Source organism: Epinephelus lanceolatus, chromosome 18 (genome assembly GCF_041903045.1).
Source record: "Epinephelus lanceolatus isolate andai-2023 chromosome 18, ASM4190304v1, whole genome shotgun sequence".
In the NCBI taxonomy this organism is placed as follows: domain Eukaryota; kingdom Metazoa; phylum Chordata; class Actinopteri; order Perciformes; family Serranidae; genus Epinephelus; species Epinephelus lanceolatus.
The window spans coordinates 2459262-2478510 of record NC_135751.1 but is presented as its reverse complement, the minus strand read 5'-3'; the positions used below and the strand labels follow the sequence as shown (position 1 = coordinate 2478510).

The window sequence follows — 19249 nt, the reverse complement described above, 5'->3', positions numbered from 1 at the left end:
TGACTATGTGACGTCGCCATTAATGTGTTTCTAGTTAAAATATTGATTTTTTTTTTTTTTTTTTGGTAGATTGGCTTATGGGGTGATTTTGAAGGAGTAATTAAGTTAATCTTCTCATAAGTGGATGTAATATGTAGAGATGCCATCTAGGCCGTTTTTCTTCGTTTTGTTTTTTTTAAAGTCTACATTTTGCTTTACAAAAATGTGAAAAAGCAGCTGTGACCATTGTAAGCATAATTAATAGCGATATACTTCAGTTTGTCAGTGTGTTTTTGTATGCAAGCGGGTCTGCTGCGGTCTGCTGGCAGACCAATATGGCGGCGGTAGGACGAAACCATGGGCGAGTCTGTTGCTATGGGGCGTTCTATTGAGCTTCGCCTCTTGGTATCCATGCTCTTTGGCCACGGACGAAATTAACGCGGAGCACGGACAGAAGACTCCGTCCGTATCCGGATCCGTATTTAACGTTGAGCATAAACGGGCCTTCAAGTTCGCTCCTGTTCCAAAAGCAGAAATGAGTGTACTCCCGTCCTCCCGTCCGAACTCGCCACGTCCACAAGTCCGAACTGCTGAACTTGTGTATTGAGAAACAGCTTCTGTGTCTTGGGACCGTTTGGAACCCACTTTGATTTTAGCGGAACGGAAGCCACATTTTTTACTTTTGCAGTCCGGACGACTTACGAGGGTGCACAAATGACTAATGGGGGCGTAAAGGGGTTCCTCCTGCAGCTGCTACGGGAGAGGTAGGGTATGACATTTATTTCCAAAAACATCTCGTAGCTGCATTTTGTTTGGTTTCTTCTATACGTTTGAAAGGAGTAGGCTAAAGATCCACCAGCTAACGTTAGTTCAGAGCGCAATCCACCGGACATCGTGGGAACTTTCTGCTGCGGAGGTGAAACGTTAACGTTAAGTTTGAAGTCCAGTGTTCAGCGAGGTCAGTCCTCAGTCATGAATATGATCATCAGTTTCCAACAGATGTGTTGTGCAATGTGGGGTACGGATTGATCGGTGTTGCACATTAGTAATTTCCCTACAGGAATAATCCAGTAACATCGGGTCTTGTGGAACTTTGCGCGGGTGGACAGTTAGTGGTTAAATGACAACAGTGATGAAATTATGGATCATTTTCAGAGAGAGCTTTTTAGATTTGTTCTCATTGCGAACAGTTAATAAAATCCGTATTACGTTTAATAATGATGATGACTGACATGTTACCGTGATTATGTTTTGCAGAAACTTAATGAGTTAATGGTGCGGACGCTATGGCCATAGCCGTGCGTAATGGCCGTGCGTAATGACAGCTGTTCTGGCACCGTTGAAGAACCTCGCCGATGCGACACAGTTGGTAAAAATGCACTTTACTTATCGTATTTCACAGTGACAGGTCTGAGGAGTGGTAGAGCGGAAACAAATGTCGATATGGAAACGCATATTTGATGGCGCTTCTAAGTTCATGTAAGTGGGAGTGGAAATGAGGCCCATGCACGTGCGCCCAGTTCCACATTTATTGAGATTTACAAACAGTTTCAGGCGCACGTGCGGCTTTATAAATCTGTGGATGAGAATGCGAATGCATAGGCTACTTCTCTCAGTGCGTACACATGCGTTTTATGTATCTGGGCTCATGTCTCTATCCCTGTAAAAAACATCTCTCAGTTAATAAATCAATGATGTAGTTTGGATTTTGAATAAAATAAGAGATTAAAATAAAACCGTGCACAGTTTGCATTTGTATTTCTTTAGATGTTCACCCGTGATAGTATTTCATATATTTAACCTTCTGTGAATTTTATATTTTATATTTTCCAGCATTCCTTATTCAACACAGTTTTTGCTTTCTACAAAAAAATCTGTATTTGCATTGATATTCGTATATATATGTATCTTCCATTGCATTTATATTATCCAAAGCAAAGTATTTATTACTCCTGCACTGCTCTTACAACCTTACATTTCAATACCTGCAGTGTCAACCACCTAAATTTGCACTACTATCATCAGCACATCTACTGTAGTAGTCCTTGGACACGACTATCATATCACTGCTGTTTATTTTTATTCTTTTGTTTTTATTCTTACACTTATATTTTCTGTCACTGTGTGTATCTCCGTTTTTGTATGTGTTGTGTAATAGGCCACTGGGTGCCTTAATTTCCCTCGGGATTAATAACATATCTATCTGTCTATATTTTCTCTCTATCTAAAAAGTAATAGCTATCACCTGCCTGTTTGTGTTGGAGGGGAGAGAGGAGTTGACAACCGCTCTATTTAAAACCACACACTGTCAGAGTCAGTGTAATGTGAGCTTCCCTGGCTCTGTCTGTGTGGGAGCAGCACAGTATCACACACCCCATCAATTCTCACCTACACATGCATGAAGAAAGAGGCCAATGACAGGAACCTCTGAATAACCTCCTCAACCAAACGTGATTAAAGTCAATGAATACAGTGATAGTATTCTCACTTCAGTAACCCCAAGTATGTACAAATGTGATTGAAAACACAAAATCATTCAAGCTTGATTTAGTGTCTCCAGAGTAGGGCTGGGTATCATTTAAAAAATTACAATGCCAATACCAATACCCTTACATCTACATAATATTGCTGAAACTGTCACTATATTCTGAAAGAAGAGACAGATACTCTGTTGCAAAAAATATCATGTTCCTTCTCCTCCTCCTACTGCCTCTAATGGTATTCACTATAATCTACTGTGGCATACCAGAAATAATAAATTAGAGCTGAGGAGTTTCTAACTCAGCTGACAATCAGAGACTATTGGGACAATCATGTCAGTCACAGCTTGTGAACTGCGGTCAAACCGTCAAACTAGGCAGCACTGATCAAATATGAATCAAGATTTTGTTACTGCATTGTCTATTTCTTTCCTCAAATGTTTTCAGAAACATATTTGAGTGTACTGTTGAGCTGTAACACAAGAAAGTTTGTGACCCAGCCACCATGTTGGAAACAGTCTGGTGAAAACTCAGCACCGCCCACTGGCCGGAGCAGACTTTCTCAGCGGTGTCTCGATACCACAGAAAACAAGTATTCAAACCATTCCAAATACTCAGAATTGATATATATTGAAAAAGCCATATTTTTGACAAAAAAAATAGTGAACTTACCCCTCTGTAAGTTAGCCCTTTGTAGCCATCATCCATTTTGAGGCCAAAGAGGACTTTAAATGGCTTAAATATGGCCCCAACACTCAAGTCTTGTTATCTTGCTAGCAGCTCTAGTTGTAAAACGCAGTTTGGACTGCTGGGTTACCTCTTTTTCTGTGGTCACTTCTCACAATCTGATTTCTGATACCTAAACTAACACAAACAAGTCTGCTGTGTCTGTTTTATATATTCTTTACAAATTAGGCTGTGTGTGTGTGTGTGTGTGTGTGTGTGTGTGTGTGCGTGTGTGCGTGTGTGTGTGTGCGTGCCCAGTCTCCCCAGGTGTTGGGAAGCAGATTACTGCCCTGCTGTTCTATACCATGAATGATGAGCCATGGACCAGATCACTTTCCAGCATGATACTGTGCTGTCTGATATTCACATGCTTCTGCCCAACGCACACCACCTTATGACACGCCTCAATGGTGTTGGACAGCCCGGTGTGTATGATTCCATCTTAAGTTTTACACTCCGTACTAAGTGTAAAATGAAATCCTGTGAATGAAAAGGTTGAACTCCAGTACCCAGTCAGCACTGAGGTTATGAGAGACATGTTTCAGTCATGAATCTTTGTCAGAATCAAGATCACAACATGAAAATCCCATTTTAATACTGCATCATGTCATTTTCAAAAGTCACATACTCCCAGTTAAACTGTCTTCCTTATCATGGCCATAATTTAAATTTATAATTTATCACATCACTAAAGCCCCACTTCCACCAAACACTGTTGATATAGTACCTTTGGAACCAAAAGTAACCCTTCAGACATGGTAGCTAGACGCTAGGTCGCTTTAGGGTTTCCACCGCAAACAGTTCTCTTTAATGTGGGCAAGTTTGTTGTCCCTCACTGCTCTGTCCAGCTCTCATTGTATTTCCTCATCACTGGGAGGGGAGGGAGAATGTCTGTAGGGCTGTAGTCTCCTGGTCGACTAGTCGATTATTTGGTCACTATGCTCTCATCCGACCAAATTCTCATTTGTCGAATAATCGCTGTGTTACTTTCATAAAGAGAAAAGTGCTACATCAATAGCTTTCCAGGATGAATCCATTATTTCCTGCGGCGGGGGGACAGGCTAAGTTGTTGACAGAAAGTTGGACTCGCCCACCCTGACGTTCAGCGTTGCGGTGACGCAGCCCTCCTGTCTGTTTCTGTAGGCTGAAACCATTTCCCTCAGTGGAAACAAAGCTTGTATTTACTTGTATTTCACAGATAAGAAACAATAAATTGTGAAGACAATAAAGCCTCCACTAAAATAACATTTTAAGTCTTGTGTGTGATTTATCCTTCAGGGATTTATACTTTGGGATTCATCCTGGCTTCATGAACAGAGGAAATCTCCGCTCGTCGCTAGGCTAATTTATACAATGTAAAATGCCATAGGCTGGTGCTAATAATGTTAGCATGTTGTATTTGCTTGGAAAACGTGTTTAGTATAAGACCGTTGTTTTGTCGGTGAATGTTGTGAGTTGTAATGGAGCCAAATTATGTACCGTTACTTTTGTTACGTGTTGCTGTTGTCCCTGGTTTCATATGAGAAGAGGAAAAGCTCGCTAGTTGCTAGGCTAGTTTATACAATGTAAAATGCCATAGACTTGTGCTAATAACGTTAGCATGTTGTATTGGTGGGGGAAATGTGTCCAGATAAAGACAAGTGTGTTTCTGTCAGTTCTGCGATTTATAGTGACGTCAATTTGCATACTTGTGTTTGAGATTGTCTCCATTAAGCCATGTTTAATGTGTGTTTTGAATCAACTATAGAAATAAAGTTTGATTTGAACTAAGCTTTACAGCACTTAACACGGTCCTCCACCGCCGAATCAGTCTTCCACCGCCGACTAGTGTTTTGGAGGTGTAACTGCAGAGTGACACAGACACACCACCGCAGAAGTAAAAATAATGTGCAGATTTTTTTCCCCCCACGACTAATCGATTAGTTGAAGATTACGTGCGACTTTAGTCGACCAAGATTTTCTTTGGTTGACTACAGCCCTAGATGTCTGCACCTCATTTATCGTCCACAGATGGGGTTGCACACTGACATTTTCAGGACAAAATAGAACAGGTTGCAGTTAGAGCGTCTCTCGCTGGGCTAAGTCCTTTTCTGGCAAGCGCAGGGGTTTAGTGTTGCCAGAGCCCACAGGAATGACACTCCACAATGCTTTTGTTTTGTTTTTTTCTTCCTTCAAGTGAGTATTAGAATATATGCAGTTCACATAACCCGGTCAAAATTAATATATATATTTTTAAATGTTTGAAAATCCACTCAGGTCATCCAAGAGAGACAGTAAACTAATAGAATGGTCAAAGTTGTCATTCATATCGAAATTTAAGGTGTGTTGATGGATTCACGCTGTCAACTCATGCATTGAGGCAGAAAAACATCCTTTCATTTTATGGTTTACTAATGTATGTAAGACTTGAACATAAGCTTCAAAACCAGCCAAAACTCAGCCCTTAGTAAGAGTGACCATCCTCTATTGACCAATCAACGGACTGCAGTATTACTAGCTCCCCCTTTTAGTACCTGATCTGTGTGCTAGGTACCCCAACAGAGGGGAGACCAAAAATGGGGACAGTAAGGAATGTTTCCATTGGTACTATCCACAACTTTTAATAGTGTTGAATGCAACTATTTGTCAAATAGTTGATCATAAGACAATTAATTGGCAGCTGTTTGATAACTGTTTTGTCCTTTTTTAAAGAAAAGGGGCAAAATTCTCTGCCTTCAGCTTCTCCAGTGGGATTATTTTATCCTTTTCTTTGTTCGATATAATTGTAAAGTCAGCATTTTTAGGATTTTTGATGGTTGTTAAAGCAAATTAAGACATTTAAGATGTCAGCTTAAACTTGGGAGACTGGGGTGGACACTTTTTACTATTATGTGATGTTTTATATACTAAATGTTGAAACCATTTACTAATAACCCCCAGTGTCTGGATTGAGAGGTTTGTGAAAAACAAGGTGTGCCAAATTATGTAGTCTACAGCTGTTTGTTTATTCTGTCAGATATTTAATCAACATTAAGTTCAATGTAAGTATCAGTTTGGACTCTGTATCAGAAGATACCCAATATCAGAGTACCTGATCGAGACATCATTAACAGAGTATAAACAATATTTCCTGAATGCATTCCACCCTCTCTGCTTTTGGGGTAAAAGTAGAAAATTCACTAACAGACCTCTAGTTATTTAACACATTGTGATTGACAGTGCAGGATTTCATATCAATTTACAATCACTTTGATTGAAACTAAATAATCATGTTGAAATCAATCTAATTGTAGGAATTATTTTTCAGTATACACATTTTGCTATATATATCAAAATAGTAAATGTTGGTAAAAAGAAACTATTTCAGCATCCAAAAAATGATAATTATGACAATGACATAAAACAGAATCAAGCCTTCTAATTCGACTTTCTAAAGTTTTAACTGTTTGATGATGATTAAAGCCCCTCAGATGAACAATGATGAAATCAGTTTGTGGTGTGCAGGAATAAAACGTTCAATGTCCCTTTTCCATTTTATGTGTTCATTTCTTTTGTATATATTTTCACTCACTTTCTGACTTTGCTGTGTTCATCCATTTAGTCTTCATCTCTAAATTCAAGATCATGTCAGATGGTGAAAGGCATGACAGAAATGATCCAGGGGAAGGTTTGAAGGAGGTGGAGGAATACGATAAAAAAAAGGAAGACGGGGGAAAAGATACAAAAGTCGCACAAGGAAAAGATGGAGAGGAAGGCGGGAAAGGAAATGTGGAACCATTTTTGGATGAGGACGGAGACCTTGACATCATGCATCGGTATGGAAAATCTTGTTCAGTTAACAGTTTAAAAAAAGGTGGGCTGTTCTGTGAGGGTGTGTGCCATAATGGTTATAGTTTGAAACCAGACCAGAGGCCTGTACCACAAAGCCAGTTCAACTTACCCAGGCTATCTTTTGTGTTATCTGGCTTGACTAACCCGTGACATTCGCCATATGGATAACCGGTACTATGAAGCTGGCTACCAACTAGTTCAAATGACTCTGGTTTTTCCTATCCAGCCATGACTGTGTTCATGTGAAAGAGGCTGAGGTGTTAATTACGAGCGACATCATCAGAACCATGAATGAAGTAGGCTACTTCATACCATATGAGATGAAACGGTACCGAAAGTGTCGGAGATGGTGAGACAGTAAAATGTCAGTGGCGTGGGATGTAAACGATATTCTGCAATCTTACAAGGGAAAATATAAAAACATTGAAAATACTACCCAAAAACTCACCATCGGCCAAGACTTACTTATATACTTATATGTGACATTGGTATAGAGTATGCGTTGCTATTTAGTTGGATGATGATGAAACCACTCTGAATATGTCACATAAAACACCGTAGAGTAACACCAAACTATTTTTGGTACCATAGTAAAGTAAATGACTGGTGAGGTCTATCTGACTGAAGTGTTCAGATCCCAGTGGGACGCTCAGACTTTCAAGGGGCAGCCATACTATATACCAATCCTTAAACACATATATACCTTGAGGGGCTTTAGTTTAGTTGGAATGAGGGTAATATAAAAGGCAGGGGTATGCTAATCTGCTAAACACGCATAACAGGAAGTTTCATGTCATTTATCTATGGTGGAGTGTGGCGGTGAGGAGTCTCAGCCTGTGGAAAGAGGCTGTGGCTGGGTACAGGAACCTCACTGATATCACTAATGCTCAGTGGATGGGTAATATGATGATCACCTGCTGAAGAGCCCTTCTGCCCTGGGAGGCCACAACATGCCAGTTGTAATGTTTCCAGACACGATGCTTTCTATTGCTCTTCTGTAAAAGTAACAAAAGCTTGGCACAGGGATTTTGCCCTTGTAAGTTTCCTTGAGAACTACAGCAATTTCTGAGCTTTCTTAGAGATATTTAGATATCAGGTTCTCTGTGAAGCCAAATCACAGGAACACAGAACTGTTCACTTGCTCCATCTCAGATCCACTGATGCAGACAGGGTTGTGTGTCTATGCCTCCTTTTTATTGAGTCAATGATCATCTTCTTGGTTTTGCTGATGTTGAGCAGTAGGTTGTTCTCTAAGCACCACTCTGCTAGATGTCTCATTGATGTCTGAAATCTAGCTAATGATGGTGGTCTTGTCTGAAAACTTTACAGCAGAGTTCTCTCTGTGTTGGGGATTACATTAATGGGTGTACAGCGTGAACAAAAGAGGGCTGAGCACACAGCCGTAGGGGCTCCATAGAGTGGAGGAGGTGACAACGCTAATCCGGGCTATTGCAGTAGTCTGAGTTTGGTTGTTTTTTTTGTTGTTGTTTTTGTCGAATATTTGACCACATCTACTCAGGTTTTTTATGTACAGAATAACAGGTTGATAGGAATGTACCCACTGGTTCAAGATGGAGAGAGCTCTGTATTTGATTGTATGATTGTCACAACCTCAAACACACCTAGTTCTGATATGTGATGAGTTATTCTTTCAGGTCTCTCATCCTCATTTACAAAACTTCTTTGACATTTTCAGCCTAATGTGTATATACAGGGGCGACACGGTGGTGTGGTGGTTAGAACTGTCGCCACACAGCAAAAGGCTTCCTGGTTTGATCCTGGGTGTGGGAGCCTTTCTGTGCGGAGTTAGCATGTTCTCCCCGTGTCAGCGTGGGTTCTCTCTGGGTACTCCGGCTTCCTCCCACAGTCCAAAGACATGCAGATTGGGGATAGGTTAATTGGTGACACTAAAGTGTCCGTAGGTGTGAATGTGAGTGTGAATGGTTGTCTTTCTCTGCATGTCAGCCCTGCGATAGTTTGGCGACCTGTCCAGGGTGTACCCTGCCTCTCGCCCAATGTCAGCTGGGATAGACTCCAGCCCCCCCGCGACCCTCAAGAGGATAAGCGGTTAGAAAATGGATGGATGGATGGAAGTGTATATACATATATATATATATATATATATATATATATATATATATATATATATATATATATATATATATATATATATATATAAGTATATATATATATATATATATATATATATATATATAAGTATGTATATGTATATATATATATATATATATATATATATATATGTGTATATATATATATATATTTATTTATATTTATATATATATAATGTGTGTGTGTATATACATATGTATATATATATATACATGCAAATTTATCTTCTCTGAAAATGCTGGATTCAATGTATCATGCAGCATTAAGATTTGTAACTGATTCTGGTTTTCGTACTCATCACTGCAGCTTGTATGAGAGTGTTGGTTGGCCTTCTTTGCACAATCGTAGATTGGAACATTGGTACATTTTTCTTTATAAGGCCATATTGCGTCTTATGTATGTTCTCTCTTGATTCCTAAAGTCGTCAGGAGCTGTAATCTTCGGTCAGATGGACAAATTATGTATGTCGTTCCTCGAACACGAACTGTCTTTGGTGAGTATTCACCAAAGTATTCGCACCCTCGTCCTGGTGTGAGTTACAGAGACATTTTAAAATGGATTACCTGCCAAGTATGGAACATTTTAAAAGTAGGATTAAGGACTATTTGAGTACTGAATGCACATGTCCTGTTATTGAGCGCTGCTGGTGATTATACTGTCTTGAAGTGAATTGCCAACTGTTTTGCAACTGTTTGTTTCATGTTGTCTGTTTTAACCTGTTGTGTTTTTAGTGGAACTGTTATGCTGCTATCTTGGCCAGGACTCCTGAGATTCAGAATCTCAATGGGACTATTTCCTGGTAAAATAAAGGTTAAATTAAAAAAAAAAAAAAAAAAAAATTATATATATATATATATATATATATACATATGTATGTGTGTGTGTGTGTGTGTGTGTGTGTACAACTATGTACAACCAGACTGTATGCTGTGTTCTGAATTAGATAAATACTGTACTTTGGGGTGTAAATAAACTTAATTCTGTTTTTCTTTAACATTTATAATCAGTCTATAATTTCAGTAACATTTTCAGTTAATTATTCCTACAATAACTATTGATGGACCAATTTTAGCCTAAAGAACAGTGTTTGCTCCTTTAAGCAGTCACAGACCTGTTAGGGTGTAGCATGTTCATATTAAACTTTTTCCACAGAGATTAAGTTGAATAAAAATGTTAATTACAGCTTTAGTTTATATATTTCTGTCTTCCACTGATAGATTTCGTGCTCTTCTTCTGACTCCCTAGCCCGAGGACAAACCCTAAGGAGGACAGTGGCCGAGATGTGGTCTGTCCTGTCATTCTCCAACAGTCCAACCCTGTCCTGGAACAAGAAGAGGGGGATACAGATGATGAAGATGATAAGCCTTTAAACAACATTATAAAGATTGGTAAGAGCCTAAATTTGACTGTTTTTTCATAATTTCATCTGACGATTATCGCAATTATCATACATTTTTCACAAAAGTAAATCTGTATTTGACATATCTGGACAAACTTTTCAACATAAGATTAAATATTCATAAAGGTGCTCAGTCATGAATTTGGATTTTAGTGCGTGTAGGTGTTCATTATGTCAGTGGCCTCGCCATTCACCCAAATGACATCAATCACTGTTGACTGTTCCCATGTTGTTGATGTTTTTTTACTTTAATTTTATCTTTTTATGCCTCCGTGCTGGTGATAGCCATGGCCAGAAGCGTTATGTTTTCAGGTTGTTCATCTTTCCAACCTATTTTTGTGAATGCACTATCTCAGGTACACCTTGAGGGAATTTCTCCAAATTTTGCACAAACATTCATTTGGACTTAACAAACTGATTACAAATTGGTCGTCAAATAACTCAATAGGACGGGGAGACATTTGGTCAGGTACCGAATTTATGACACTCATCTTGGGAGCCCAACTTGAAACTGTGCTGATTGTATAGATCTTCTGTGCCACCAGTAGGAAGATGTGTGTGAAGCATCCATGTTTTCACGGACATGGATGTAATCTGTAAGTGCAACTTTACTGGTGCGTGGAGGCATGCAACCATGAAGCAGGGAGTCTAGTTTTTCTGCTTTGGATGCTGGTGAGAAACTCTTTTATTCTGTGTTTCATCAGACAGAACAGTACGGCTGTTTTATATGAAGTTAGATTTGTCTCATTAATACCTGTAAATGCACTAGGGATGTAACGATATGGAAAATTTGATATCTCGATTATAGTGACCAAATTATCACGGTAAACGATAATATCGCAATATTTTTGTAAGCGCTGTAAAATGTCCAAAAAATAGATACATTGAAATAACTTCACTAAATCTTGTAACTTCCTTATCATACTAAAATGTTAACAGCCAAAATCTTACATTAAAATGAAACTTTCACATTAAAGGGGCAAGGGATTGGCACAGCAACAGAAACATTTATTTTAAATGAACAAAATATGTAAACAAATTACAGAAACAAAGCTTATTTGTCTGGTGCATTTTAACAGTCAGCAAAATATGTAAACAATTTATATATTATTTATTTATTAGCACGAGAGGAAAAATATATATAAAACAAAACAATGCAAGAGTAGAACAAAAAACATACAATATATAGAATAGATATCACAAATGTGCAGGAGAAACCAAAAAAACCCTAAGGGCAATGGTCATCATTACACAGAATAATTCACACATTAGAAGTGTGCATGTGAGTGCCTGTATGAGAAAAGGAGTGCATGTTCTCGTGTGTGTGCGTGTGTTAGGTCATGACTGTGAGCAGTGAATTTAATTAACCTTATAAAACCGAGAGCCCCCATTAAGGCTCTCGGTCAAAGGTTAACACGGCAGCGTTTTATGCTGTTTCCTTGAGCTTATGTCGAGAAAGCATAACTGGCCGTCTATATCGATTCTAGCTCACCATACAATAACCATAATCATAGTGATTCAATCGTGGTTGATCTCAATTAGCGTTACATTACGTCGGTTTATATTCTGTCGGCTCCACTCAGTGTTTTCAGCTCCGTTTCGTTTTGAAACACTTAGCAACATAGCTGCTAATACGGCTATTAGCTACTCAGCTAGTATTAGCTCCTAAGTGTCTTAAACGAAAACGGAAAACCTAGTCGTCGTTTAGGAGGACAGATACGGCTCAAATGTCCCGTATACGTCGAGAGTTACACATTATGACAATCTTAGTAAAACCGAAGTCCCTCACACAATGACTGACGTTTGCATGGCATAACTTCCATTGGCTGTAAAGCTGTGGATGATGGTCACGGAGATGAGCCAGCAGATTTGTCGTGTTGCTACCCTTCGCAGCAACTTTCTTTCTGCATGTTCTGCACACAGGATAGTTGTCCTCCACCGGCTGTCCTTCGGCATTCTTCAGAAACCCAAAGTACGCCCAGACCTCAGACTTTGTATGTTTAGTTGGGGGGGGGAAATGTCCTGAGTGCCGCTATCACCACCTTCCGCCTTTGTTTTCATTCTTTGTGTTTACACATGCTACGCATTCACGCAGCACCTGCATCGCGAGACTTGAATGAGGCTGTTATTACATATCCTGATAATCCACTGCGATAATGCAATTAATTTAAACATAAACGGTAATTCTTACCGTGTAAAAATTAACCGAGATTTACCGTAATATTGGTAATCGTTACATCCCTAAAATGCACAGAGGGTGATCTACAAATATTTCTTGATCTGCACACGTTTCATAATTATGTGTGTGAACAGATCGACAATCTGTGTGTAAATGTGTAATCTGTAAATATAAAACACATTCCATTTGTGAATATCTTCCTAACATTTACAACTTTCGAACAGGCATTTGTGAAATCAGTTTTTATTTGTGAATCGAAAAAACATTTGTGGATCTCAGTTCTTTGCGTGTGGATTTGCTTTTTACACACACGGATTTTTGAGACAAACTTTCTGCCGGTCCGAACGAAAATGCACTTGTATCACTCGGCCATCTTCGGATAGCACGTGATGACCCAGCTGATGACGTCATTTCCGCATGTGAAAGTAAGAGCATGCAGTCTTTCTATGTGCTGTTTTTTGTTGTTGTTTTTTTTAATAATAATCAGCAATAAGTAACGTGCATTCATTGTTTTATGTTAATGTCATCCAACGAGTATTAGTGTGTGTTTATTTGTTCTATGTATCTGGCACACTTTTGTATACATTTCTGTTTGAGTATGAAAGGCACGGTGGCTTGGCTGCTTCTTCAGTTAGCAGTTATCAGCCAACTCATCCTTTATATTTTTCATTTATTCTTTCGAGTAGGATTAAAGTTACAAAGCACTTCACATCTTATTATTAGTGTACTCTTACTATTGTAGTTGTAATGTCTGTGCTGACCGCACCGTGTTTAGTTAGGTTACATCGTTTCAGTGAGGTTACGTTAACTGTTGTAAGATATGACAAGTGGCAACACCCTGGTTAAGGTCTTTGATAGAATAGCTGTTGGTGTTGGTAGCTCTTTTTGTTTAGAAATGTAATATTGTAGTTGTATTGTTCATTGTTAATATGTAGATTGTGCTAAGCTAACGTTAGCTACTGAAACAGCATCTGCTGCCATGGCAACAGTAAACATTCATGTTGTGGGTTGGGGGCACGAAAGCAGGGTGCAGCATTTTATACATTGTTAATAGACCAGAAGTCAGTACCATCCAACCTGTAAAAGATAACTTGTGTCATGTTTCACTTACCATTGCATTTATTGTAATCATGTACCCCATTTGTTGTTTTTAGCATAATTGGTATTTTCTATATGTATAATCAGTTGGCAGTTGTCTTTGTTTGGCCAGCAGACCTGCTACTGCCATCTACTGGTCAAAGTGTTTTTATGTCATCATGACTTATGGCTCTATTGACACTAGAAAACTCAGCAGTTAGAACATAGACTGCATGTGTTAGATCAGATGTAGGTACACTTATATTTTGCATTTTTATTCATTCTTATGAATACAAATATATTTTATGAATAGTAGGGGTGTAACGGTACACAAAAATCACGGTTCGGTACGTACCTTGGTACACAAGTCACGGTTCATTTTTTTTTCGGTACAGTAATGAAAAAAATAGACAACTATTAAATATCTTTTACTTATTGGTAACCTTATTAAAGCATACCACCACAGCAGTTAACTCTCTTTACACAATTTTTGAATGAAACAAATATATATAAAATCCTGCTTTTTCACATTGTTTGAATGAAAATAGAAATATAAAAGTTAAAAATAAAATCCTGCTGTTTTTTTAACACATTTTTTGAATGAAAAATATAAATATAAATTTCTGCTTAAACAGACATAAGTTTTACTCAATTAAAATAAAAAGTATAGTGCAGCTGGTCAGCTTTAAAGCCTGCTCAGATTCAGTTTTACTAGGAACTTACTTAGCTTCCCCACTTTGTTAAAGTGCAGTAAACAAAACATGCTTATATCTAAAGTGCAGCTTAAACAATTTTACTCAGCTCCAATGGCGTTGGTTATTTCTTTAGCGCAATGGTCAGGGAAACGCTTTTTCTTTTTAAATGACGACGATATCGTAGTTTGCACCAGATTGCTTTTTCTAGTCGTGCTGGTTAACGTTCAAACTCGGGTGGTGTCGCTTTAGATGCGTTAGCATGTTAGACGTGTTTCCAAGTACATACCTGACCGCTGTTCTGCAGTGTCGACACACTGCTTTTGTCTTGTCAACTTGTTTATTTTCATCTTCATATTTTACCCTGAAACCAAAGTGTTCCCAAACGGAGGACTTAAGGTTTGCGGGTGGGTCTTCAGGTTCGTCAGGCTCACTTGCCATGTTGTCAAAATGCAAGAATGCGCTGCACAAAGTGAAAGTGGAGATTTACAGTCGGACTCGGTCCATCACTCAATTATGTCCGTCGGGGAACTAGATATTTTAAATGGTTCGGCTCGCAAAAACGTAATTAAAATAAAGCAAAATAAAATAAGATAATATCCTGCGCTCAATAATTCGGTACAGGGTCGTGCCGAAGTGAAAGTCACATACCGAACGGTTCGACACAAATACATGTACCGTTACGGCCCTAATGAATAGCTGTATTTATTTTCTATTATTGTTTAATGATAAAATGATCTTTTAAATGCTGTGCTGAAAATGTCTAAATCTTAAACCCCATAATTTTGTACTGATTACACTAGCATTGAAAGGTTGTGGAGAGATGTCTGGATGTCATTCACCAGCATCTTCTACCGTGGCCCTCTTTACAGGTTGGATGGTACTGACTTCTGGTCTATTAACAATGTATAAAAGTGGGTGTAGGGTGTTGCCACTTGTAATATCTTACAACAGTTAACGTAACCTCATTGAAACGATGTAATCTAACTAAACACGATGCGGTCAGCACAGACATTACAACTACATTAGTAAGAGTACACTAATAATAAGATGTGAAGTGCTTTGTGACTTTAATCCTACTCGAAAGAATAAAAGAAAAATATAAAGGATGAGTTGGCTGATAACTGCTAACTGAAGAAGCAGCCACCGTGCCTTTCATACTCAAACAGAAATGTATACAAAAGTGTGCCAGATACATAGAACAAATAAACACACACTAATACTCACTGTATGACATTAACATAAAACAATGAATGCACGTTACTTATTGCTGATTATTATTAAAAAAACAACAACAAAAAACAGCCATAGAAAGACTGCATGCTCTTACTTTCACATGCGGAAATGACGTCATCAGCTGGGTCATCACGTGCTGTCCGAAGATGGCCGAGTGATACGAGTGCATTTTCGTTTGGACCGGCGGAAAGTTTGTCTCAAAAATCCGTGTGTGTAAAAAGCAAATCCACACGCGAAGAACTGAGATCCACAAATGTTTTTTCGATTCACAAATAAAAACTGATTTCACAAATGCCTGTTCGAAAGTTGTAAATGTTAGGAAGATATTCACAAATGCTTTTCATTTATTTGCAAATTAATTTAATGTATTCACAGATATTTTTTGTATTTGTGGAATGTGTTTTATATTTACAGATTACACATTTACACGCAGATTGTCGATCTGTTCACACACATAATTATGAAACGGGTGCCGATCAAGAAATATTTGTAGATCACCCTCTGTGCATTTACAGGTATTAATGAGACAAATCTAACTCCATAGTTTTAAGGCATAGGTGAGCTAAACAGTTGCTCCTTTTTTATAGAATTTGATTAATTAGAGAATACAATACTGGTGCCATAATGAGTAATCAGAAATTATAAGTTAGTAAATTAGGTGTATTTGTTTTTAAAAATGCACCCAACCTACAAACTAGAGAGCAAAGAGTCAACGCCACTCACATGGAAATTTCTTTCCACTGCAGCATACATTTCCAATGCAACCCTTTGATCATGGCAGTGTCCTTAAATCATCTGTGCTCTGTTCACTCTTGTGCAGCTCTCCCTCCTGCCACGTTGCTTATACTGCCATAAAAAAAAAAATGCCGCCACTTTATATAAGGTGAAATTTTTTGTAAGACTTCTATATTTCAGTTGTCAACTGAAGAACTGAGAAAGAATAATAATTGCACTATAATTGCAGTATTCAGTAAACCCATCCAATCATGTATTATAAGTATGAATAATAACCGTTTTAATTAAAATTGACAAAATCAAAATGTATCCAGAATGCTTATTCTGTTGTGTATAGTAGCATTAAATTTACAAAATGATGCTATTCCCTTAGCAAGTGTCCAAATGTCCCGTAAGGGTTTTTTATTTTCCATTTTTTTATCTTATCTGACAAAACACCCCACTTGTAAGAGCTGAAGCATCCCCATTACCATGACTGATGTTACGGTAAACTAACTTTAGCCATGCAGTTGACTTAACCTAGGTTGAAAATGTTAGTTTGCCATGAACAGTGATTTTCACTTGCTAGCTAAGAGGCTAACGACTGACGTCAATAGGCTTATATGTTACACCCACAAATCACGGACCCAGGATGAACATATTTTAAGAAAAGGTGAGGATGGTTTTATTCTGACAGAATGAAAACAAACAGTGACTTGGCTGGCCTTTAGTAGCTTTACTCTGAGTGTAACTGCCAACTGAAGAACGCAGTGCAAGCGCACAGCTTATATACCTACGGCTGCTCTCGTTCCTTTTACTCAAATCAGAAATCACTTCAATGGGGGGTATCTGTAAAGCTATAAAATAAGTTCATGATATAAGATAACATACCCTGTATTTCATTCAGCGATTTTCAACAGTTTTTCTCCCTATTCTCCCAGTGGCCAGTCCGGCCTGTCTCACTTCTCACAATTCAGTCACAGATGTAAAATGACAAAGGGTTAGTTAGTGCACTACATAATTCTTACAAAGTGTTTAATATATGAATTCCATCTATTTACAGAGCACACTATGGCCACACCCCTGGAGGATGTTGGCAAACAGGTCAGTAATATTTGATCAATCCATCTTTTTATCTGTTGACCCTCACCATAAACCCTCCCAGTTCTGATTACTTATTAACGTCAGTGTGTGGCTGATGTAACGGTTTTCCCAAACAAAACTTGACTTCACGAGGTGACTGTTTTACCTGAAGCTATGATACATACTCTGGAAAAATGCAGTCTTATGTGGTTGTAACTTTTTCAATGCCACAGGTATAGTTAGTCACATTTGGATGTGTATGTGATATCTTGAAGGCAATGCCTGTAGAGGTACACTATATAGGATCTGTGTTTTGGTTGGGGCAATATTTAACATAGGATGGGCCTGTGAAGGACTGCTAAAACTATGGGAGTTGTGGCAGTGTTAATTGTGTCCGACAATTCTCATCATAGTTAAAGGTTCATATTTTCATTTCGTGGATCCACGTGCAAACCTTTACATGCTGTACAGTTTTTCTCCATCAATTTTATGCTCCTCTGCCAACTGTGCTCTGAAACTGAAAACCTTTTCACACAGTTCTCTCTACTTCTTATACAACCATAACAGAGAGCATGGATTGCAGCATATTTTACATAAGTAAGGACACTGAGTGGATTGAGATTGGAATTGAAGGATTTTATGCTGTCAGACTGTTGACTGTGTGGAGATAGGGAGTTCCAGAGCCTGGGAGCAGTGTAGCTGAAAGCCCTGGCACCCATGGTGGTGAGGCGTGAAGTGGGGACGGTCAGGAAACTAGCAGAGGAAGAGCGCAGGGAGCTGCAGGGGGTGTACTCCTAGGTGGGGGCTAGGTTGTGGAGGGCTTTGAAGGTGAGCAGAAGGTTTTTGTAATCAATCTGGTAATGAACAGGAAGCCAGTGTAGTTGGATGAGAATGGGGGTGATGTGGTCAGATGATTTGGTGCAGGTGATGATCTGAAGCCTGCTCATGAGTTTGGTGGGAAGGCACAGAGGCTCTTCACATGGCTGGAAAAGGGTACAGGGAAGTTATCAATGATGATGTGTGGGACTTGGGTGCTTTGAATTTTGGCCACAGTGTTTTTGGAACCAGTGAGCAGGGCTTCGGTTTTGCTGCCACTGAGCTTCAGAAAGTTCCTGCTTATTCAACTCCTGATGTCCTTAAGGCAGGTGGTGAGGGAGGTGGGAGGAAGGGCAGTGGATGGTTTAGATGAGATGTAGACCTGTGTGTCATCTGCGTAGCAGTGGAAATTAACACCATCGTGATGGAGGATTGTGGCCAGGGGAATGAGGTAGATGATAAATAATAATTGACCCAATACTGATCCTTGGGGGACACCCAGTGAAACAGCAGAACACGTTGACTTGTGGTTCCTCATCTGGAAAAACTATTGTCTGTCAGTGAGATAGGACATGAACCACGAAAGTGCAACACCAGAGATCCCAATATCAGCCATGTGTTCCAGGAGTAGATGATGGGAGATGGTGTCGAACACAGCACTGAGATCGTGGAAGATAAGGAATGTCGAGCAGTCCAGAGTCAGCTGCGCAGAGGAGGTCATTGGTGATTTTAACCCGGTTTGTTTCAGTACTGTGTTTTGGGCGGAAACCAGATTGGAAGGGTTCGTGGAGGTTGTTTGAGTCAAGGTGGGACTGAAGTTAGCGGCAACCACCTTCTCCAGGATTTTTGAAATTAAGGGGAGGTTAGAGATTGGCCTGTAGTGGTTAAGGTCAGCTGGGTCAGCACCTGTTTTTTTGAAGGTGGGTGT

At 39.0% G+C, this 19249-nt stretch overlaps 1 protein-coding gene across 11 annotated transcripts in view; it reads left to right on the top strand.

Annotated features, from left to right (window-relative positions):
- Positions 1 to 330: 330 nt before the first annotated feature.
- Positions 331 to 19249, top strand: part of mettl22 (methyltransferase 22, Kin17 lysine) — a 90491-nt gene continuing 71572 nt past the window's right edge. For 3 of the 11 annotated variants that reach the window (XM_033643910.2, XM_033643907.2, XM_033643908.2), the window contains exons 1-5: positions 331 to 743; positions 3444 to 3610; positions 6766 to 6979; positions 10371 to 10513; positions 17486 to 17526. In XM_033643910.2, coding sequence (XP_033499801.1) covers positions 3505 to 3610; positions 6766 to 6979; positions 10371 to 10513; positions 17486 to 17526 — 504 coding nt within the window. In that variant the 5' untranslated portion in view covers positions 331 to 743; positions 3444 to 3504. The other 8 variants (XM_078161436.1, XM_078161437.1, XM_078161433.1 and 5 more) reach the window with 7 other exon arrangements.